Below are 23697 nucleotides of genomic sequence, written 5' to 3' on the forward strand. Positions count from 1 at the left end.
TTTTCCCAGCATCATTTGTTGAAGAAACTATCCTTTCCCCATTGTGTATTCTTGGTACCCTGTCGAAGATCAATTGACTGTATAGGCATGGATTTATTTCTGTTCACTCTATCCTGCTCCACACATGGTTCCTCCATCATTCAGGTCTCAGCTCAAAGAGTACTTCCCCGGTGAACCCTCCTTGACCCCCAGTCTGAACTGATGACCACCTGCCAACCCCACCACTCACATAAATTATTCTCTGTCACATCACTCTATTTCTCTCAGAGCCTTTTCCTCCATCTGAAATTTTTAAATTTGTTTTTTAGCGTATTGCCAGTCTCCCCTAGTAGCTCTTAGAGAGCTGGGATTTTACCTGTCCCATGCACTCCAGTATTACTAGCCCTTGTCCTGTGCCTGTCACAGAGAGGGCACTCAAATATGTGTGGTCCGAGAGCTCCAAGTGCCTCTTAGATCTAGAACAACTTGGGATGATTTAGCTGTCCCCCACCATCCGGGACATTTGGCAATGTCCGGAGACGTTTTGGGTTGTCACAGGCAGGGAGGGGAGTGGTATTGGCATCTAGCGGGTAGAGGCCCGGGATGCTGGTAAACATCCTACAATGTGCAGGACAGCCCCCAGCAACAAAGAACTATCTAGCCCAACATGTCAGTACTGCTGAGGTTGAGAAACTCTGGTCTAGAAAGGGACATGATTTACTGAAAATGCTTCTAAAGCCAGTTAAATTCCATGTGAACCATGGTGCCCTGTCTTAACTCCCAGCTGTATTTATTGGAGGATGGATAATCTTCAATATGAAATGACATATATATTTTTAAATTTTTTGAATTTTATATAATTTTAGACTTAAAGGAAAGTTGCAAAGATAGTATAGAGAATGCCCATATAGTCTTCACTGAGCTTCTCTTAATTTTACTATCTCACAGAACAACTACTGAAATCAGGAAATTAACACTGATACAATATTATTAGCTAAACTTCAGGCTTTGACCAGATTTCTGAGTTTTTCCAGTAACGTTTTCTTTCTGTCCCAGTATCAATCCAGAATCCCATGTTGCATTTTCTTTTAAGATGTACAATACAATGTGATGACTTAATATATGTATACATTGTGAAATAATTACCACAGTCAAGTTAGGGGGTTAATATCCAACATATATAAGAAACTCATACAATTCAATAGCAAAAAAACAGATAACCCAATTGAAAAATGGGCAAAGGATATATTTCTGAGTCTGTATCACTTTAATATCTCCTCTGTAACCAGGACTGGGGAAATAGAATAAATAACAGTTTTGCTATTGAAAAATCTTAAGAAGGCTTTCCTCTGAGCCACCACCACCTTCATCTGTATCCCAACTGGTGCTCAAGGGAAATTAGGTCTTTTCTACCTGGATTCCAGGTAGAGCCCCTGCTTTCAGGTTGAGGTTCCTTCGTAGCCCCATTCGGAGTCTTTCCTGCTTCCTTTTTCATGCAATCATAGATCTCAGTTTGATCCTTTGTGTGCCATCCCCCACCCTGGCTCAGCCTCCCAGCACCTTCATGGTGGCCTTAGACAAGGCCTGCCTTGCTCCCAGCCTGGCCTCCACGATGGACGTGGCCAATGTGGGACTTGAGCCTTATCACGCTACTCTCATGCTTCCTCTTCTAATTCCCTCTGCTCCCTTAAATGTCAAGAATGATCATTTAGGGCTTCCCCGGTGGCGCAGTGGTTGAGAGTCCGCCTGCTGATGCAGGGGACATGGGTTTGTGCCCTCCCTGGTCTGGGAAGATCCCACATGCCGTGGAGCGGCTGGGCCCATGAGCCATGGCTGCTGAGCCTGTGTGTCTGGAGCCTGTGCTCCGCAGCGGGAGAGGCCACAAAAAAAAAAAAAAAAAAATGATCTTTTAGCCAATATGAATTTATAATTAATATTACTTAGAACAGAGAGCTAGAAACTTTTCTTTTCAAGTTGCTTATGATATCCAGAGTGTGGCTAATATTCCAGATTTCTTTGTCAGCTGGTTGGTTGTTTCTGTGGGAAACTGGGTCTTCCCAGTTCTGTGATCAGAAGTTCTAGGCCAATAGAGTAGACTTTATACTCCTTTCATTCCTGAATCCTGGACCCTATGAGCAGGAAGCCAGGCAGTGCAGGAAGAAGGAAGAGGGAAAAAAGAGTCCAAGGAGTCCACAGGACATGGTGTGAGCCTCTGTTCTGCTCCGTACTGGCTGTGTGACCTTTTACAAACATTTGACCTCTCTGAGCCTTGGTTTTCTGCACCGTGAAATGGATATAACAATGCCTGTTTTGCGGTGTGCTTGTGAGACTTAAATGAGACAATCTATGTAAAGGGCCCAACTTGGTGCTGGTCATGTGTTAGGTGAGTGATACATGTTCATTTCTTCCCTTCGTTTCCCTCTCCCTTCCTTAGGCGATTAGTAAGATCTCAGCAGAACTTGAAATATGCTAAAGTCTCTCCTTTCCACCCAACCTCTCAGCCCAAAACCAATCTCCAGACTTGTTTTTTCTACCTACCTTACCATCCTCAGTACCAAATTCCCACCCGCCAGTGGTGCTGATCTCAGCTGGTGTAGGGAGGAGACTGATGTGATTCAGCTCTCCTTAGAGCTGAATCTAAGGCGATCGTCCGGATCTGTACTTTTATCTAGAATATATCTATTAGCACAAGTGATTCTGGAATTCATAGAATTTCTGTTATAAAAAAAAAATCAAGTCCTCTAGGAGAAGATGGCTTAGAGCAAGGGGCCCATGGTCTGTACAGGCAGACCAGTCGTGCTTAGGGGTCCCCCACCCCACCACCGCTTAGCTGCTCTTGCTTCTCTGTGTCTCTTCTCATGAGAGAAGGTCGCTGTCAAGTAGGCTTTGAGCGGAGACTCCGTGTAGGCGGGGTGGCCTCCATTAACTGAGTTTTCTAATTATTCAGCTTTTAAAATGACAGGTCTGTAAAGACCTATATGTGTATAATGTACTTTTAAAAAATAACCTTTTGATTCTGGAATAATTTTAGATTTACGGGAAAGTTGCAAAGATAGTCTGGAGTTCTCGTATACCCCTGACCCACTTTCCTCTGTTAACATCTTACATCACCACAGTACATTTATCACGGCTAAGAAACCAACGTTGGTACATTAGTACTAACCAAACTCATTTTGTTCAAATGTCACCGGTTTTCCCTCTAACAGCCGTCTTTCAACCCCTGCTGGCTCCCACCCAGAAGAGCACAGGGCATTTAGTCATCACGTCTCCTTATTCTCCTCTGGCCTGTGACGGTTTCTCCACCTTCCCTTGTTTTCTCACGGCCTTGACAGTTCTAGGGAGTACTCGCATTTTAAAGACAGTCTCTCAATTTGTGTTTGTCAGAGGCTTTTTTCATGGTTAGACTAAGACTGTGGGTTTGGGGGAGGAGGACCATGGTGGTGAGGTGCCATCAGCTGGTGTGGTATTGGGAGTGGGCGTGGGTGCTGATCTCAGCTGGCTTACACCAGCCTCGGTGCCCTGGCCCGGGGGGCGTTGGCCATCACCGTGCTGCTCTTCCTGAGAGGTGTTTTTCCTTCGTGCAGCTGTTAAAAAACCTGCTCCAGCACCCCCGAAACCTGGAAACCCACCTCCTGGCCATCCCGGGGGCCAGAGTTCTCCAGGAGCATCTCAGCATCCACCCAGCCTGTCACCAAAGCCGTCCACCCGAAGCCCTTCTCCCCCAACTCAGCCACCCAGCCAGGCCCCAGGCCAGCCCTGCGCCACCTCGCAGCTCTCCGCACCCCGGAGATACTCCAGCAGCCTGCCTCCGATCCAAGCCCCCAGCCACCCGCCGCCGCAGCCCCCCACGCAGGCCACACCGCCGCCAGCGCTCACCAAGCCAGGCAGCCAGGGCCCGCCGGCCCCCGGGGCCCTGCCCGGTGAGCCCGGACTCGAGCAGTCCTCCCACACCCCTCCCCAGACGCCGACGCCCCCCAGCACTCCGCCCCTAGGAAAACAGAACCCCGGCCAGGTGGTGAGTAACCCCGAGACCGCGCAGCCACACGCTGGAACCTTGCCGAGACCGAGACCAGTACCAAAGCCGAGGAACCGGCCCAGCGTGCCCCCACCCCCTCATCCTCCTGGCGCCCACCCCGCCGGGGATGGCAGCCTCAGCATCGCAGCTCCCACCTCCTCCAAAATAGTCACGGGTAAGTGGGAAGTGGGTTCAGACATTTCCCCCTGTCCACTCTACCTGGCTTTTTACTGCTCCCCCTCATTTAGGCTTTCGTTTATATCAGGGGTTGGCAAACTACCACGCAGGCCAGATCTGGCCCTCAGCTTGCTTTTATAAATAAAGTTTTATTGAAACACAACTACGCCCAGTTGTTGACATATTCTTTCTGGCTTTCGTGCTAAAACAGCAGAGTTGTGTAGTCCTTTCAGAGGTCATATACTTCCAGAGCCTTCAAAGTTACTACCTCGCCCTTGAAGTTTGCCAACCCCTGATGTATAAGTTCACTATGTGTTTAAGAGCCATCTACATTTACATTTTTCTAGGTATAATGACCTAGTAATCCAGGTGGAAGGTATTGTACAACTTGAGCATGACATCCATTTCTTAGTGAATCCCTCATTAAAATGCTTATTTTCCTTTTAAGAGTAAAAATATCCATAGAAAGTGAAGCATTTCAGGTATAATCTTAAAAAACGTAATTTGTGCCAAATTGGATGCTCTGGAAAGGGAGATTTGGGACACGATCATATGAGAGTGCCAGCCTCTAGTGGCAAAGGACAGAAGAATCAGTATTTCCTCATAATTCCATGGAAATCTGTTTTGGGTATTGGTGATTGTACAGATTTTACCTACCTAATGGGGTATTTTTTTTATAGACAGTCTAGAACATGACCATTTTCTTTAATTATGATTCTTTTAAAAATTTCTGTCCCAAGTGCTCTAATTTACTATTTGATTTAAGGATGGGATGGATAGATTTTTTTTTAGTGTGTTTTCTTAAAATGGTAATTAGGAACTTTGAATCATATCTTAGAACAGCGTAGTTTTAAATTTTCCTAAGTGGAGCCATTTTTAGAGAAGTAGCCAAAATATACCTCTGGGCCCTCCAAGCGTCCTGAATGACATCTCTGCTGAAAATGAGCGAAGGATACACCCCACACTGGTACCCTAAGTGATGAGGGTTAACCGACTAGTCTTTCTTGGGATAACTTTTTTTTTTTCAGGAATATAATGCATGATTTGTGTGTGTTATAAATTGTTAACTTTTTTTCTGATGACAGTTCAGCTTTTATGTTTAAAAAAACAAAGCTACATTGGTTTGTTTGTTTCCCAATAGATGCCCTTCCTAGCGCCCTCACAGGTGGGGAAGGTTTCCAGGACTAAGGTCTGTAACCCCCCCAAGCAGCTTCCTGCAGCTCCAAATGCTCCTGCTTAGCGGTGTTTTGCACACATGCTTTTGACTCTGTGCTCAGGAGCAGCCATCTGACCCCCTGCCACCCATTCTCTAGACATCACTTTTGTTTTTATCAGAAGCACTTTGAGCTGCAAATGCTTCGAATTCAAGAGGTAGATGTCTGTAGATTGCAAGCCCGATTTCAAGCCGCTCAGATAAGATACTAAGAAATGTCTCCTTTCTTTTTGGTAAGCCTTTCACAAGCATTCTGCTCTTTTCAGCGTGATTTCCCTCTCATTGATTGGCTCATCAGCATCCATCCAAAGAGGCCTCGGGTGCAGTTAGCACGGAAAATTGCGTCCCTTGTGTCTTGAGCTTTAAGTTTTAATTTTATCTCTTAAGTGCAAGTTAACTGCATGGAGCTTCTTAATTTGGTGTTTGAATTTCTCAGGACCCGCCCCCCCCCCAAAAAAAATCTTCCTCCAAAGATCCCACACTAAATTTCTTTGCATTCTGGCATGCTTACATTTTGCTTTCTTAAACCATATGAGCTTTTTGAAAGGTACTGTGAGGCTCATCTGAATCTTGCCTTTAGGTCCACACTTAGACGGAATAAGGCTCTCGTTACCGCTCTAATCAGCTGATCTGAGCCTTAAGCCTTCAGTGGACTACTTAGCCGACGTTTCCACATCTTTGGTCTGAGGAAGACTTTCTATAGATACCAGAAGGGGAAAACAAGAATGCGATCTTTACAACACAGAGGAGGGCACAGAGGCGTGATTCCGCCTTCCTGACTCCTAGGTGATGAACCCAAAAGTCTGTGGTTGCCCAGTTGGGTGTGAAAATCACAGAGTGAAGTGACTAAACCCTAATTAAGGCTGAGCCTTTTAACACTTCAATACTTGTGACACATCAGAATTTTATTCCCAGATCTTCCCTTTTATTTAGATGAAAGACTACAGACCAGAATTATGTCTGCTCTTTAATACCGTGTTTACCTGGGGTGTACTTATTTCAGAAGCTTATTGATCTGCTATAACACTGCAGTGCTGTGTACTTTGACAGTTGTCAGATAAGTGAAATTTGATATTATAAATACTTTTCTTTAGGATATTAGCTAAATATTTTAAAACCAGTCTGCACTTCGAATTCTCCTAACTCAAGAAATTACAGGTCACCGCCATTATCTTTGTATTACAGAATTAATTTTTAATTTCTTAAAATCCCCTGGATTGCCATTAGGAGTACACAAAAGGCCAGCGTTTGGAATTTATGAATACGCTCGTGTTGTTCATGCTGCTCTTAAGCAATCTTGGATATAGCCATTGGGTATTTCAAGAAGAAAAAAATGTAACTTCCCTAGACAGGTAGTCCTTTATTGTGACATCATGTTTTCACTTGGAAAACTCTAGACAGACAAATTCCCGAGAACAGGCTATTCATTCAGAGCATTTAATCTTAAAAATTGAATTAAGGCCTGGGGATTAAGAGAAACTCGTGGGGGGGATTACTGCTGCTAAACAGGTTGGACAGCCAATTTGTGGCAGCTCAACACCAGCACCAGAGAAAGGAGGGATTCTGCTGTCATTTTGAATCTCTTCCTAATTTGTTACTCTAGAAAGCAGTAGGAAAAAGAAAGAAAGAAAAAGAAAGCAGTAGGAGTTTAGCTTTGCAAGGAAAAGAGTTTACATCTTGCTGTTTTTAAAGTAATAGATTTTAGCCAAGAGTGTTCTAATTTAACATTTTATTAAATAATTTAGATGTATGACCTGCCATATTCAGTAGGAACTGAAATTGGAATATTTAATGGTAAGGAAAAGGCACCTGATTGGCCAAAGCATTTTTGCTACTTGATGATCATATTTGTGCACTAATGCCTGATATTAACCGGTCACTCTAACCCTGCCTGCTTGCACCCCTCCTAATAGTGCATGTGCTAAAGGAAGCTGGCTTTGTTCACGCTTGCTGCCAAGTACGCTGAATACTAAGCGTGTTCAGACATGCAACACGTCATCACCAGGCTGGCCTTGTTACCTCTTTAACTTCCAGTCTTTTCTGTACTGGGCAGGCTTGAGGGGTAGTGGAAAGAGCACACACTAGAATCAGACAAGCCTGAATTAAAATTTCAGCCCACTCTGTGTAACAATGGCACGGCACAACCTGGCTGATCTGTAAAATGGTGACATTTGTGAGAATAACCTTCAAAGGGATTACAGTAGATAAAATAAGGAAAGCATCGTGCGGTTCTTAATATGCAGGGGGTCTAAGTAAATGGTAGCTATTTATTATCATTTCTATGGAGAAAAAAAAAGATAATACAGAGTTAGGTATTAGATTCGTATGTCACCATTTTAAAAACTCATGCCGGGACACAGACGCAGGAGGTCTGGAGCCCAGGCATCCATATTTTGATCCTGATGTGCTACTTGGTGGTGGGTTAAAAAGACAGTGCTCTGGAGTAGAAAATGTTCTTGATTTAGTGAGGCTGAGATTAATTTAGTGAGTCATTTGTCCACTGTATGGTGGTAGAACGAGTCACAATAGTGATCATCAGACACTTGGGACTTTGTTGGTTCTCATAGCCTTTGATTTTTAAAATTAAACTCCTTTTATATCATGAAAGTAATGCTTTTTTTTTTTTTTTTTTTGTGCGGTACGCGGGCCTCTCACTGTCGTGGCCTCTCCCGTTGCGGAGCGCAGGCTCCGGACGCACAAGCCCAGCGGCCATGGCTCACGGGCCCAGCCGCTCCGCGGCACGTGGGATCTTCCCGGACCGGGGCACGAACCCGTGTCCCCTGCATCGGCAGGCGGACTCCCAACCACTGCGCCACCAGGGAAGCCCAGTAATGCATTTTTAAAAATAAGTATGATACTAAAACAAATTGGGGAATTAGAAACAATAAGAAATCACCCTTCCATGATTGAAAAAGTCCACCATTCATATTTTATTTTTTCCTTCTAGTTTTTTTTTCCAAAAGGCAAGGGGATGCAACATCATAGTTATTTGGCATGTACAGACTTTGATTTTGCGGGTTTATCTTACTTTACATCGCGTGCTCTTTCCCACGTTACAATGTGGTTTTTCAGTGACTGCATAATATTTCATTAAGCAGATGTATTATTGCCCGTAGTTGGACATTTAAGTGGCTTCTGCTTCTACTTGCACTTTATTTTTAATAAGTAGATGTCAGAATCATGTCAAGATAAACATCCAGTGAGACTGGAACAGAATCTCTCCTTTGACTGAAATAATAAAAAGTTGACTCAGTCTCCCAGAGATGAGTCAGCCTCTCACAGCCCTAGAAACCTGATGAGGACTGCAAGGAAGTCATTCCCTCAGACTGTAGTTTAGAGAAGGATTTAATGATCGGGAGGGGGCTGATTCACCCCGCAGCCGGGCCTGAAATGTTTGATTTCAACAAGGTATTTGGATCTGTTACCTGTCCAAGTGGCTATCAGAATAACCTTGGCCTTTCCGGAGGGGAGGTTTACAACCTAAAAGCACATATTCAAAATTGCTGAAGTGACACACTTTCTAGGACCATACTCTAAATTGTAGAATGCCAGTTCCCACCCTCGCAGGGTCCACTCCTGGATAAAGATACTCAAAAAAGGAGGGAACCAGGCTACATCAGTCAGAGCCGCAGAGCAGTGGTGAACCACGTGGCATTCTGCCTGTGAGCGGAGGCTGTGACCTGGGCCTCTTCCTCTGCTTTCTTGTTTTTATTTTTGTTTTTTTTTTCCTCTTTTAATCTAATATCTTTCATATGAACTTAGCTCCAAGCCATATGCTCAAAGACCAGCCCTTCTTGGAATGCATATAATGAAAAATGATGCCTTGTGTAAATCTATAGCCAGAAAGTTTTAGAGGTGTTTAAAAAAATATTGAAGGGCTCCTGCAGGCACTTTCTAAAATAACCTTTATCTCCTTTGTGCTAAGATGAAGCAGAGTGTTTAAGACTCAGGCCATCATCTGCTTAGACACTGTCTTCTCTCCCAGGTCGCTCACCCAAGGGCATACGTCCTCCTGGGGTGGGGCGGGGGGGCTGGGGAGACGCCTTCTGCAGATTAAGAACCAGGCTCCAGAGCCCAACCAGTCTGGCTCTGCTCCTCCTTCCGGTGCCGGCTGTGTTGGAGAGCTGAGCCTCCCAGAGGCTCCCCTGCTTGTTGGTTTTACAAATATAAGACCTGAATTGTCTGAAATGCCATCCAGCACCTGAACTCTTTGACACCTTGGCACCTTCATAAACCTAGACGTTTCTCTGGGTTGTGGTGTGTAGGAAACCTCGACAGATGGGCCTTCCAACCCAGGAGTCACTGAGAGTAAAGGGACACCCCAGGAAGTAAGTGGATCTCGCAGCTCAGAGCTGTGGGCACGTGTCGGATCAGGAACCAGTCTCAAAGCAGTGAGCCTCCCAGGGTGCACCTGCATTTGCCAGCTCTGTCTGTGTGGGTGAGGAGAAGGTAAAACAGAAGTACTGCCGAAAGCAGCTCCCAGCAAGGGCAGACACGGTGTACCTACACCACAGCAAGTACAGAGAAGCAGCTCTTAAGCATAACAGGGAGACCCCAGCACACCCACCTCCCACTCTGCCTCCCTCCGTGCTCCCTACATGACTAGCTCTAACCTGGCACAGTGAAACTACCACAAATCTGAACGTCTCCCTTCTCTCTTCCACCAGCCCTAAAATCCCTAACAAGGCTCATCATTTGCTAGAACTCACATCTACCAGAGAAACAAATTCTTCAAGACAGAAGGGCCTGTCTCCCCCACTTGGCTGTAGGCTTCATTAAATCTGTGTCTGGCTTGTTCACTGTTGTGTCCTCACCGGTAGAATGTGGGAGGTGCTCAGTAAGTATTTGTTTATGAATGAGGGAATCTGAGGCTCACCGTCTCACTAGGAAGAGGGCTGTGATTGGTTAAGGTGTCTTGTGAGCATGGGAGCGAGGGATGATGGCTTGAGGACCGTGTATTTACTGTCTTGCCGAAGGAGTTCCAGCCAGCATAATAAGACGTGAAAAAGGAATTGGAGTTATATAAGTATTGGGTTGGCCAAAAAGTTTGTTTGGGTTTTTCCATGTTACAGAAGAACCCGAACGAACTTTTTGGCCAGCCCGATATTAGAAATAGATGAGAAAATTAATATTTGTAGGAGATTTGGTGCTACACTTCAGTGATTGTTCCCCCCTCCCACCCCAGGGACATTTGGCAGTGTCTGGAGACATCTTTTGTTGTCACACTGTGGGAAAGAGAGCTGTGTGCCATCGGCATCTAGTGGGTTGAGGGCAGGGATGCTGCTAAACATCCTGCAGTGCACAAGACAGCCCCACAGCCCAGAGCGATCCGGCCCCAAATGTCACTAGTGCCGAGGTTGAGGGCATAGCGTTAATAACAGGAGGACACTCACCAACCTCGGAGGAGGGAACTTCTCCCACTGAAGCTCAGCTATTCCTGCAGCCCAGATGTCGTCAGGAGATTTCAGTCAATGTGTTAGAGACATTGGTAGGAATAAGGTTTCCTCTCCTCAATCACAGCAAGCAAATCCTTCCAGGGTTGCATCTCTGAGGACTGCCGTGCACTCACAGAAAGGACCACTAGAGCCAGGAGGTGGGGCTGTGCCACGTGGCTGGCTGCCCCTGGGGTATCAAAGGCTTGACTCAACTTCTCAGGGCTGATGGTGCCTCTAGTAAGGGAGTGTGCGTGCATGGGCTGACTCTCAAACTTTCCAGCTTCTCCTCTCCTCGGGTGGCCTCTTGGGTGTTACCACGCATTGATACCATGTCTCCTCGTGTTTTTGTCCAGACGCCAATTCTAGGGTTTCAGAACCGCTTCGCAGCATCTTTCCTGAAACGCATTCAGACTCAGCCAGCAAAGACCTGCCCGGCCGCATTCTGTTGGATATGGACAATGATACAGAAAGTACCGCCCTGTGAAGAAAGCCACCCCCTGCCCTTGACCCCTTCCATCCTGGCTAGTGGAGCAGGGGCAGGCAGACGTTAATCTTCGCAGACCAAACAGCGAGAAGCTTTCAGTGGAGGGAAAGAGAAGGCCTCACCATGCAGGACATGGCCTTCTGACAGCCTGAGGAGAGAGCCGAGGCTGACACTTAAAGCTGAATGACCTGTGTCTTGAAGAAGTTGGCTTTCTTTACATGGGAAAGAATCATGCCAAAAAAAAAAAATTTTTTTTTTAAAGAAAGAAAGAAAAAAGAAATACCTGCAGTGGAAAGAGTATCATTGCCGAGGCACGTGTAGGAAGCATCTGTCACCGCTATTAATGCAGGCAGCGCCATCAGCAATTTGGAATGAATAAAAAGCAATGCATTAACTATCTAGTTAATAAAGTACATCCATTACACAAGTCACCTGCTTCCTGCTACTTGGGCTTTCGTTCTTATATATCACAAGGGAGGTTCCTCTTCTTCGGACGTGCTGCAGAATCATTTTGTATGAAGTATGGTCTGTGTCTACCCAACTGCCTCAGAGCCACAAGCACTGGTGGTGACTGCTGGATCCGTCACCTCAGCAAACTGGATCGCCTTGGCCTCGTTGGATTGCCAGAATGTAGACGGAAATGTACTGTTCTTTTTTTTTTTTAAACAATGTAATTGCTACTTGATAAGGAGCGAACATTATTCTAGTTTCATGTTTAATTTGAATTAAATATATTCTGTGGTTTATATGAAAACTTCATCATTCTTAGAGGCAAAGCTGTGGATTGTGTGTACGCATGTTGTCACTTAACTACATAGAACTGGGGATGGGACGTCTGGGGGTCTAGCTGTGAATGTAGAAGTTTGAAAGAGTGGCGAGCAAGGTCACAGCAGTGAGACCAGCCACCAGGTGACCCAGAGACTGCCCAGACTGGCTGTCTCTTAGCGAATGTTCCATGCGCTGGGCTCTTCCTTTGCTCTCACCAGTCCTAACACCCTTTCTTGTCCGGAGACACTTGTCTTCTCTAGAGACACTTAGACCCTTGGAGGCCAACTCGCAGTACTCAGCCCCACAGGCCTAGGGCAGGAGTCAGAGCCATTACGTTCCAGGGGAATATCCTTTTCCAGTGACTGGAGGGCACTTCCTTCCCAGGATTGAAATACTTGGGAAGAGTGGGTGGGGAATTGGAGCAAAGCGAGGCCGACGGGCTGGATGGCTGTTGTGACGATAGCCCCTCCCCGTGGCCCAGGTTTGGCGTCATCTTTTGGAACACGTGCTGCCGTGTTGGCTGCCCTGGGTGGCTCCACTGATAGAACTGCTCGCCAGGTGCATCCATGACCCAGCCCTTGCTCAGAAGCCCCTGGACCTCCTTCCCCTATGAATTGACTTAAGTTTAACTTGAAAAGGGCAATCGCTTTTTCCTCTTAACTCAAAGTTTCCTGTGCCCCAAAGTACTCCCTGCACTTCTTAATTACATTGACAATATGTACCTGTAGACCCATTTACCCCGGTATCTTAAATTTGTGTTTGCCGAAGGCTCACTCTTTCCTTCCTCGTACACCATCCCTGTTCTTTTTATGTATATATATATAAATTTATTTATTTATTTATTTTTGGCTGTGTTGGGTCTTCGTTGCAGCACGCGGGCTTTCTCTAGTTGCGGAGAGCGGGGGCTACTCTTCGTTGCGGTGCACGGGCTTCTCATTGCGGTGCTTTCTCGTTGCGGAGCATGGGCTCTAGGTGCACGGGCTTCAGTAGTTGTGGTGCGTGGGCTCAGTAGTTGTGGCTCTCGGGCCCTAGAGCGCAGGCTCAGTAGTTGTGGCGCACGGGCTTAGTTGCTCCGCGGCATGTGGGATCTTCCCGGACCAGGGCTCCAACCCATGTCCCCTGCATCGGCGGATTCTTAACCACTGTGCCACCAGGGAAGTCCCCATCCCTGTTCTTTTTCTCTGCTCCCCCTCCCCACTGCCCTTAGCTCTAGAACAAACCTTATAGAGAAAGCAGAGGTCTCGATGTATGTTGCTCATAAGCGTTGACCCCTTCTTCAAGGAGCCCAGCTGTCCACAGTCAGGCATCTCTGCAGACCTTGGAGATGCTTCCTCCAGGATGCCTGATCTCATACTCAGGAGGGAGCTGGGACGCAGTGCTTGCCGAGGAGACGGCATTGGTGCCTGGGGACATGGAAGGGCCGTGATGAACAAAATGATTCTGAAATACAGCAAACCCTACCCTCATTGTTTTAAGAACAGTGTTCCATTTTCGCTCTCCTATTGTTTGTAGCAATCTCCCTGCCTCAACAGCTCCGATCTAAAGAAAAAGGAAACCTCCTTGCCCCTGTACATGTGTCAGTGGCTGCTCTCCATCTTCTTGGATGGGCGAGCCGTAGTGTGGGTTGTGGCGGCTCAGTTGTAATTGCACCATGGCGGAAGCACCTCCAAGGTGCTGCAGAGATGTGATCACCCCTGCCAGGGGAGGCGCCATGTCGCTGTCACCTCGCCCTGGCACTACACACGGGAGAGAGGTAGACAGCTCTGTAATCTAATTCTTTAAATTTACTTATGTATTCATTTTTGCCTCGCAGCTTGCAGGATCTTAGTTCCCCGACCAGGGTTAGAACCCGGGCCCCCCCCTCAGTGAAAGTGGAGTCCTAACCCCTGGACCACCAGGGATTTCCCGAGAAGTCTGTAATCCAAACTCATGTGGCCATCCCTGACCATCCAGGAAGGTGCTGGCCTCTAGGAAGATGCTGCTGGTATCTTCCCCATCAGATTGCTTCCTTCTCTTCTCCAGAGAACAGTTTCTCCTGGAAACTTCAGTCCTGTGTACTCAGGCCTTCTGTTCCTGCTCTCCAACCCATAGCTACACCAGGGTCGGGGACATGTGCCTCTCACCACACACCCCTTGCAAGCAACACCCATCCAGCCTGATCTTGATCCAGCGCTTCGGAGACTGCAGGGGGTCGGGGCATCCCCCTGGCTGCCGTGATTGTGCTGGATTACCTGTGGATTCCCAAGCATTCAGATGCAATTGGAATGACTGAATCCCTGTACCTCCTTGATGGCCTTGGTTCCCTTGGGGACCCTTGTCCCACTCTTGGGGCTCCAGCTCCCAGTGCTGTCCTGAGCCCAGTGAGTCCCATAAGTGCTCTTACTTGAAAGTCTTAAGACAAACCCTCTTTCTAGGTTCTCTACCTGTGGTCTGTTGCCACCATTCTGCCACCTGCGCCGTGAGCCTGGTGGTGTGTAACCATATTCCGGAGCCTTCGCCCTCTTCTCACTGATGCCACTCTACCGTCTCTTTACTCCAGGGTCTCAAGTGGGCTCTGTGCCCCATAGTCTAGAGGTCTTGTGCCAGACTGGGCAGCACCCCATTGACAGATATTTCTAGACCAATGGCTTCCACTTTTCTAATATCGTAGTGATGGAGCTGAGGATAAAGATCTGCTGGCATAGTGAAGCCACTGGCTCCAATGCAACCAAAAGGCAAAAAGTGGTCATGGAAATTCCCTGATGGCCCAGTGGTTAGGACTCGATGCTCTCACTGCCAGGACCCAGGTTCAATCCCTGGTCGGGGAACTAAGATTCCACAAGCCATGTGTTGCAGCCAAAAAAAAACCCCATACAAACACAAACACATTTATTATCTCAGTTTCTGTGGGTCAGGAGTCCAGGCACAGCTTAGCTGGGTCCTGTCCTTGGGTCTCACAAGGCTGCAGTCAAGGGTCAGCCAGGGCTGGGGTCCCGTCTGGAGGTCCAACTGGGGAAGGACCCACTCCTAAGCTCCCTCAGGATGTTGTCAGAAGTCATGCACTTATGCTTGTAGGGCCACAAGTTCTGAGGCCCAGGACTTCTTGCCATCATTGAGGGGTTGCCCTCGACTCCTAGAGGCTGCCTGCAGTCCCTGGTCACATGGGCTTCCCTGGGGAGGCTGCTACTTCGGCAAGCCAGCAAGGACAGCCCCTAGAGTGAGTTTGCTAGCAAGACAGAGTCTACATGCTGTAATACAATTACAGATGACATCTCATCACCTCTGCCGTATTGTATTGGTTAGAAGTCAGTTGCAGGTTTTGTCCACACTCGAGGGGACTATACAAGGGCATGAACAGCAGGAGGTGGGGGTCACTGAGGGTCACCTTGGGGTCTGTCTGCCACACATCAAAATGTCATTACAAATGACACGTCAGGGTATACTTGAACCAAATATATTTTTGGAAGAACCAAAACAATTCACCAGGGTTCTGTTTTTACCCTCTATATTTGTATTTGAATTCAGTTTTCATACACATCAATAAATTCTATTTGATGACCAAAATTTTTTTTTCACATCATTTCATGGTAGAAACAGCATTCTTGCTTTCATACAAGGATGCTTAGAATTGAAGCCATGGCTTCTAAATAATTCTGTGTCTCCTCCAGGGGAATACTGGCCTAGACCCTGGGGAGCCAACCTGAACCATACAGCTGTGGCCTCGGCCCCCAGGAAGCTTGCAAACAAATACCCAGGAAACAGAGACTGCGGAGTGGGGGAGCCGTGGAAGTATGTGGGAGGAAGGCCCATCTTGGTGGAGAAAGGAGGGGGGAGGTGGGCCCTCCAGATGCTAGGAATGGCTTGTGAGGTGAGCGACAGCATGGAATTAGAGGGGGAAGCGGGCAACGGGCAAGGAGTGAGGCTGGTGAGGGAAGCAGGAGCTGGAGCGTGAAGATCCTTATAACTCATGTTTGGAGTCATCAAGGGGAGCTGCAGACACAGGAGTGGAGTGACTGTCAGATTTGTACTTTAGGTCCTTGTGGCTGCGATGCAGAAAATGGACTGAAGCGGGGGCAAGGTAGCAGCAGGACATCCCCGAGAGAGGAGCCAGTGGGGCCCCGATAAGGCAGAGGCAGTGAGCCCACGAGCGCAAGGTTAGGGAGACAGAGCCAGCGTGGTGTGGTGACTGATGGGGGCCTTTCCCAAAGGTGAGAGCGGGTCCTATGGGCAGCCCTAGAGACCATCGTCTGTGGTCAAGGAGGGTTTGGAAGTTGCACAGTTTCCAGAGGGCAGAGGATGGGTGATGGGTCAGCCATTCAGTCACCTCCACGAGCTCAGACCTCAAGGACTGACTTGATGCAGGAACAGTGGGTGTTCCTGGGCAGGGGTGGGCAGCCAGGCCAGGGAGGGGGTGTGGCTGGAGGATATGAGACAAGGAGCCAGACATCTGTGTTCTGGAGGTCCTCCATTCACCAGGCTGTGCTAGGCATCAGCGTAAGCCATGCCTTCTGCCCTCGTGGAACTCTCTCTAGTTGGGAAGATGCTTAAGCAATCAGTAATAAAGTGTGATACCTGCTTTGAAGATGCATGTCATAGTGGGTGTGGGATGACCGAGGAAGTCTTCCTGGAAGAAGTGATGTTTAAGCAGCGACTAGAATAAGAGGTAGCCAGGAAAGGAAGGGGGGGATCGTTTAGGCAGAGGGAAGAGCAGAAGCAAAGACCTACTTACTGGATATTTATGGGGCCCACTGGGTGTCAGCCACTGTGTTAGGCCCGCAGGTGGGACAGCATGAGTGTGGTCTGACCCTAGACTGTGAAGGGAGAGCAATCAGAGTCGAAGCTGAGAAGAGGCCCGGCTGTCAGGGGTCTGGAAATTCCCATCCAGGTGTGTGCACCTGATCCTGGGAGCAAGCAGAGGAGTGGCTTGATCAGATTTGCTCTCTCTGCCTGGAGCTGGAGAATGTACAAGATCAGAGGCAGGAAGGCCAGTCGGGACACTGGTGGCAGCCATCCAGGGGAGAGGTGGCAGTGGCCTAAGCTACCACAGTGACAACTCCCACCAAAACGCACTTCTGACCCCAACCTGTGGCAGCAGAGGTCTCGGCATGGCAGGGGGCTGGGGGGGCAGGCCTGGCTGAGGGGCAATTTGGGGAAGCCTTCTGGGCCTCCCACTCCCCTCCTTTGGCCCTTGAGAGGGTCTCTCAGCCTCCCCTTGGGCCCACTTGCCCCAGACAGAAGCTCAGCCTCTTGCGGAGCCAGTTACAGGGTCTGGATAGCAGGCACATTAGCAAACAGCTCTCCATAGGGGCCCTTTCCTGGGAGGGCCAAGGGGCCTTTGTCCAAGCCACAGCTGTCATCTGGATCCGCGTGGAAAAGCCAGGCCTCTGACTAGGATAGGTGTCGAGCTAATGCCTTTACCTTTGGACAAGGCTGGTCCAGGTGTTGAGGGCATCGAGTAGGAACTCAAAAGATGTCATGAGTGACTGCATGAGCCAGTGACTCCTCAGCCCCAGGGCTTCCTGTCCATGCTCCTTGGAAACTGGGCTTCCTTGAGAAACTACTCATTCTCCAGTTGCTAAGCCAGTGAGTGGTTCTAACCCATCCCGCCCCCCAGCCCCCTTAACCCCAGGACTAGGGTACTATCTCATGGCCCTGGGCTGCCCCAGAGTTGGTCTCAGGGCTAACCAACTCTGTTGGCTGTCCCGCCCCTGCTCTTAGCTGTGCGTGTGGCACACACGGCCCCTACAGGTCATCCCATCAGACCCCACTGGGGCCCAGAATAGAGTAATTAGGATGCCTGACTCTCCACAGAACAGGCGTGGCTGTTCTTCAGGTCAAAAGCCCTATTACTCCTCGTCCAGTAACGATTTATTGTGGAGTTGCCCATCCTGGCTACTTGTTTTAGGGAAGCATCATTGTGGAGAATCAAGCAAAGAAACCCAGGCTAAGGCAGAGCTTGGGACGTGCACACAACTCCCTGATTTTTTTATGGCACAAGATTCCAGGGCACCAACTCGGGTCTATTTCCCAGACATCATAGTTAGGGGCAAGTTTCACAATGAGAAAGTCTTTGGGCACCAACTATTCCTTCACCCAAAGCCAGCAACAGTGAAAGTCGGGAGATAGAATGTGGGTGCCACTCCCTGTGCTTGGAAGGTGAGCTGGAGAGAGTTCAAGCGCTAACAGTCAGCCCAGGGGATGTGGCTACCGGGGGGCTGGGCATCTCTTCGCTCGTCCAACCCTTTGAATTTGGCTATTAATGTTACACGACGGACAGGAAGAGTGAATAACTGGCCTTTTGAGACAAAGAAGCCTTTATTCCTCTCTCTTTTTCCAGATTCTAGCCTTCATCCCCCCCTTTTTTTTTTTGCAGTACACGGGCCTCTCACTGTTGTGGCCTCTCCCGTTGCAGAGCACAGGCTCTGGACGCGCAGGCTCAGCGGCCATGGCTCACGGGCCCAGCAGCTCCGCGGCACGTGGGATCCTCCCGGACCGGGGCACGAACCCGTGTCTCCTGCATCGGCAGGCAGACTCTCAACCACTGTGCCACCAGGGAAGCCCCTTTAAGAACAGGACTAACTAAATGTCATGTTGAAAGTGGCCCATAGACACCTTTGAAGCCTGGTGGTAAACAAACAAGGCTTTATTATTTTTTTCCTTCATTAAAAAATTGGGGCATTGATAGCAAACCGAGAGCTTGGACCCCTGGGCTCACCCCCATGTTAAGCAAAGTAGCCCCAGAGAAAGATGGCACAGCTGACGCAGATGATGAGGTTGACGTCCAGAAGGGTTTTCACCAAGGGGTTTTCATCCAGGGAAACTATGACAGGGTCTGTTCTGCTCGGCATCTCCTCCTTGCCCTTGTTCTCCACCCCACAGAGCCACAACATGGCTTTCACCACTTTGGACTGCTTTTTGGTCATGTCACCTAAAAAGAACCCAGCAAATAAGGGTCATAAGGATGGGCTGTGTCTCCCAGGCAAGAGAGAAGAGAGACCGGGTGTGTCCCACGCACTGTGATAAATACTTTATGTTCCTTTTCTGGAAGGTATTCATTAAGACTTTGATTCTGGAAGACTCTTTAGTTCTAGCAGATTGGTATTTTGAGACTTTTCACCATCTTCAGGTGCAGAATTTCAGATGAAAAGATAGAGACCCAGCCTAACTTCAGCAAAGCACACAGCAGAGGCAGAGGTGGGTTTAGGACCCGTTTTATCTGACTTCCTCCCTGTACTGCATCGCCTGCCAGGAGGCTGAAGAGAGATGTGCGCTCTTGCAGGGAACTCTCTTTCCCCCATTCAGAGCTGGGTCTGCAAAATCAGCTGCGGGTGGAGCCAGGCGGGTGACGTGTGGGAGTCAGGGGAGCTGATTTTCTTATTAAACACGTCAGCTCTACCAAGAAAGATTCTCTCATCTTTCTTGAAACACAGGGCCTTCTGGATCTATCCTTGAGTTTCCCACGGTAGGATGACATGGGTTCATATCCACAATTATTATTTTTTTTAAAGCCATGTATGATGATTAATGACAACCACAGCCTTGGGTCATGGAGACAGTAGGGACTGGTGGGGACCCTGGCTAACTGTATACTCCAGGTCTAAGGAACAGCTGCTTTGCAGCTCCAGACGACTTTTGCCATGCAGACATATGGGCTCCATGTTGCCAGATATTCCAGTTTTTCAAGAGAAGATGGAAATCTGGAATTTTATGTGAAATATCACAATTTTTAAATGTTAACTCACATTTTATTAAAAGAGTAGGTGAGCTAAAGCAAAATATGCCTGCAAGCTGCCAGTTTAAAACCAGTCATTTAGAGAATGCCAGCAGTACCCCAGCCTACCACATGGAGTTTTGGGAGGATCAAATGAACCATGTTTTAGTAGGCACTCAACAAACACTGGCTCTAATTTTCCACCTGTTGAAAGTTACTAACCCTTCCAGTGGCCAGAGAGTGAGGGAGGACCAGACCCTGGGAGTCAGGCGATGCTAAAATTCCAAGTGTGCTCATTTTCTGGCTTGTGATTTGGTAGAAAAATTTCCCCTTAATTATATGATGCTTCTTGAGGTTCCTACTGTAACTGAAGAGCAAAGCAACTCACAGCTGTGGTTTTGGGGCATGTTTTCTTGGACAATCTCGAACTGGACGTTGGTTCTGCTGGCCTCTGGTGTCCTGTTCTGAGAGAGGGTAAGAGGCGGGGGAGTTGCTGGTGGCACCTGTTCCTTCTGAACCATGGGGTCATGGCGAGTAAACCAGGTCAAGCGACTGACCTAGGGAGCAGAGATGAACTGTGAGATGGGGTGGAGCGGTGACTTGCATCCCTTTCTCCCACCGCCTTCCAACCCCAAGCTCAGCCTTCACACCCGAGTCTCTCCCAGTCTTGCCCTCTCACTCCACCCTCCAGAAAGCTTCAGCTCCCAGCACTCTTCAGAATCAATGGATATTTCCCCCACTCGGTCCCCCATCTTTCTTGGACAGCCCTAATTCTCCAGTGGGGATCTCACCCTTCCTCATTCTAGTCCCCAGAGCTTAACCCTAGCCCGTGGGTGTGGGGGGAACCCTGTGATCACATGCAGCTCATCCATGTCTCTGGCCACGGGGAGTAAGTTGGTTCATGGGTGATCATGTGTCTTGAGCTGACTCCATCAACGGGCATCAGGAACTTCACTGGAAATGCTGGGACAAAAACGCTTATGCTTTTGCTTAATGAGAATAAGAGAGGATGTATCCCTAAAAGCTGCTGGGCCCACAAGGGGTCTGAGAACAGAAGGAGAGGTGAGAGATGAATTCTGATGGTCTTTTCAGTACCCTGAAATCAAGTTCTTCCCAAGACCCAGCCCTGGACTTTTCAGCTTTTTGAACAATCAGTCCTCTTCACTGAAGTCAATTGGGTTTTCTGTCACTAGCAGTGAAGGGTCTCAACGGATACAGTGTCAAACCCAAAAGTACCATCTCCTTGGAGGGCGGCTCTGTGAACCAGCTTACGACGGACACAGTGATCAGGGTGACGGAGGACAGAATCATGGAGAAGTAGAGGTAGTGGACATCCTTTACCACAGCTGGCCGCTCATCTGGCTGGTCACACCGAGGCTGCACGTAAATGAAGTCCAGAACCAGACGAACCAAGCCTAGGAGAAGGCCCAAGATGAGACCGAAGAAGGCACCCTGCGAATCAGAGCAAGGCCGTCTTAGACACGGGCAGGGCTGTGGGGCGTCCGGCACAGGCCTCTGGAAACCTCAGCAAGCCCCCTCAAGAGCGTGGCTTTCTAGCGACGGTCACAGCAGGGGTCAGTGATTCGAAAAGGGCTGGAGGTACTTATCTGTTTATCTTTTACATAGAATTAATCAATGACATATAATTCCCTGTTAATTCAGCTTCCCTGTTTAAGGACAAAATGCATCAAAATAGAACCCTCATTGCTTTTTTTTCAAAAGCCAGCTAACACCCTCCCTGTATCTTCCCACACAGAACTCATCCTCCCTAATGACACCTGATATCCTCATGTCCCTCTCCAGTCCCCTTCTCTCCCATCCGATGGGCTGAAGGGCTGATCCAGAGCTACCTTTTCGTTGGTCCGCTTCCAGAAACATCCCATGATGAAGACCACAGCCACGGGAGGCTGCAGGTAGGAGCTGATGGACTGGATGTAGATGAAGAGTTGGCCGCCCTGGCTGGCCTGGACCACAGGGATCCAGAGGATGGAGACCAATACCAGCAGCAACACAAACACCCTGGTGCCGGATGGAAAGAGACCCCCCCGCACCCATTAGTGTTTTATCTCCCCTGAACACTTCTCTCTCTTTTTTATAGCTTTTCGGAGGTAGAATTTATATGCCATAAGATCCACCCATTATAAGTATGCAATCCAGTAACTTTTAGTAAGTTTATAGAGTGGTGCAACCAACACCACAATCAAGTTTTAGAACTTCCATCACTCCAAAAATTCCCCCATGCCCATTTACAACTTATTCTTGTTCCCACCCTAAATAAGCACTTATCTACTTCTGTCTCTATAGGTTTGCCTTTTCTGGACGTTTCAAGTAAATGGTATCATACAATATGTGGTCTTTTGCAGTTGGCTTCTTTCACTTAGCGTGTCTTAGCATGAGGTTCATCACATATCGCGTATCAATATTTCATTCCTTTTTATTGTTGAAAAATATTCCATTGAGTGGATACGCCATTGTGTACCATTGTTTGTCCTTCACCCATCAGTGGACATTTGGATTGGTTCTACTTTTTGGCTATCGTAAAAAATGCTGCTATGAACATTTGTATACAAGTCTTTGTACAGCCAGATGGTTTTATTTCTAGGGATGCAATTGCTGGATCACATGGTAAGTTTATACTTAGCTTTTTAAGAAAATACCAAACTGCTTTTGAACAGTTGAACCATTCTACATCCCCACATGCAATGCACAAGAGTTCCAACTTCTCTGCCTTCCTGTCTGCCTTTTTGATTATAGCCACTTTAGTGGGTGTGTAGTGGTATCCTGCAGGAACTTTCTAGACTAGAATCTCGCTTTTTAGATTATTCTAGATGACAAGTCCTTTGTCAGATATATGGCTTGCAAATATTTTCTCCCAATCTGTGGCTTCTTTTTTTTTTTTTAATGGATTATGCTTTTGATGTCATACCTCTCCCTAACCCAAGGCTGAGACAGCCCTTAGGTATACCTTCTTGAGGGGCAGAGTCCCAAGATGCTTATTAGCATATATTTTACATAAAATGTACATGCCACTCACTTCGGTCATTTTCATCCCCCCCCCCCATTAGATATCAGGACTTTGCACAAGACTTCTTAGAGAAACCTTGCCCCCAACCCCCAGAACACCCTCCTCCCTTTTACCCGGCTAACTCCTATTCACCCCTCAGGTCCCAGTCCAAGTTGAAGACTTTTCCTCTGGCTCTCTAGGTGTCCTGGCTCCTCCATCATAACATTCACTGTGGTTATAACTACCTGTTTACTTATCCTTTTCTTCTTCTAGCTCCGCAAAGGCAAAACTGAGTCTTTTCTTTTCACTGCTATATGCCCAGCACCTGGCACGTAGTAGGTGCTCACTGAATAGCTCTTGAATGAATGAATGCCTTACTCATCCACGGAGCCCTGATGTACTTCACCTTTGCCATCAGAGGAGGCTGAGACAGCCTGGAGAAGTCAAAGGCTGGACTTTCCCTCTGGGTGGCTCAGCTTTCTCCTCCCTGGGTTATCTGGACTTTTCACACCCCTGCCTGGCGCCAACCCAGTAAGACTTTACCTGCCCACAATCATGAGCTCCTTCTCGGATGCCCGAGGCCGGAGATGATTCCAGAGGTCCATGGTGAAGATGGTGCTGGCACTGTTAAAGATGGAGGTGAGGGAGGACATGAGCGCCGCCACCATCACAGCCATCATTAGCCCGCGGAGCCCTGGGGGCAGAAGGGAGGTCTTTGGGCCTCGGGCTTTTTCTGCCTTCACCGCTGACCCCATTTCCCAGGCCCACAGCCAGCTGGTCCCGAGAGGTTCAACTCGGAGGAGGCGGAGCTCAGGGGTGGGAGCCAACAGGAGGGACTCAGAGGGGTGGGTGGGGCAGAGCCCCCTGCGTAGCCAGGGCCGGAGCTTTATTTGGGGGCTTAGTTCCTCAGCCCAGAGCCCATTCTTTCCCGC

The 23697-nt window shown here is 48.2% G+C and overlaps 2 protein-coding genes across 7 annotated transcripts in view; one reads left to right on the forward strand and one right to left on the reverse strand.

The window, feature by feature from the left end:
• Positions 1 to 11303, forward strand: part of ARHGAP17 (Rho GTPase activating protein 17) — a 54069-nt gene extending 42766 nt beyond the window's left edge. Inside the window, exons 17-18 of the mRNA XM_065892476.1 lie at positions 3564 to 4169; positions 11173 to 11303. Of these exons, the coding sequence (XP_065748548.1) occupies positions 3564 to 4169; positions 11173 to 11303 (737 nt within the window). The remainder of the gene's footprint in view (positions 1 to 3563; positions 4170 to 11172) is intronic.
• A 7374-nt stretch (positions 11304 to 18677) lies between these two features.
• SLC5A11 (solute carrier family 5 member 11) overlaps positions 18678 to 23697 on the reverse strand; it is a 41676-nt gene continuing 36656 nt past the window's right edge. For all 6 annotated transcript variants that reach the window (XM_065892535.1, XM_065892540.1, XM_065892538.1 and 3 more), the window contains 5 exons: positions 23309 to 23459; positions 21612 to 21780; positions 20998 to 21213; positions 20150 to 20318; positions 18678 to 18978 (listed from right to left, as the gene is read on the reverse strand). In XM_065892535.1, the coding sequence (XP_065748607.1) occupies positions 18773 to 18978; positions 20150 to 20318; positions 20998 to 21213; positions 21612 to 21780; positions 23309 to 23459 (911 nt within the window). In that variant the 3' untranslated portion in view covers positions 18678 to 18772. The remainder of the gene's footprint in view (positions 18979 to 20149; positions 20319 to 20997; positions 21214 to 21611; positions 21781 to 23308; positions 23460 to 23697) is intronic.

The sequence above is a fragment of the Phocoena phocoena genome, chromosome 15, assembly GCF_963924675.1.
Source record: "Phocoena phocoena chromosome 15, mPhoPho1.1, whole genome shotgun sequence".
NCBI lineage: Eukaryota > Metazoa > Chordata > Mammalia > Artiodactyla > Phocoenidae > Phocoena > Phocoena phocoena.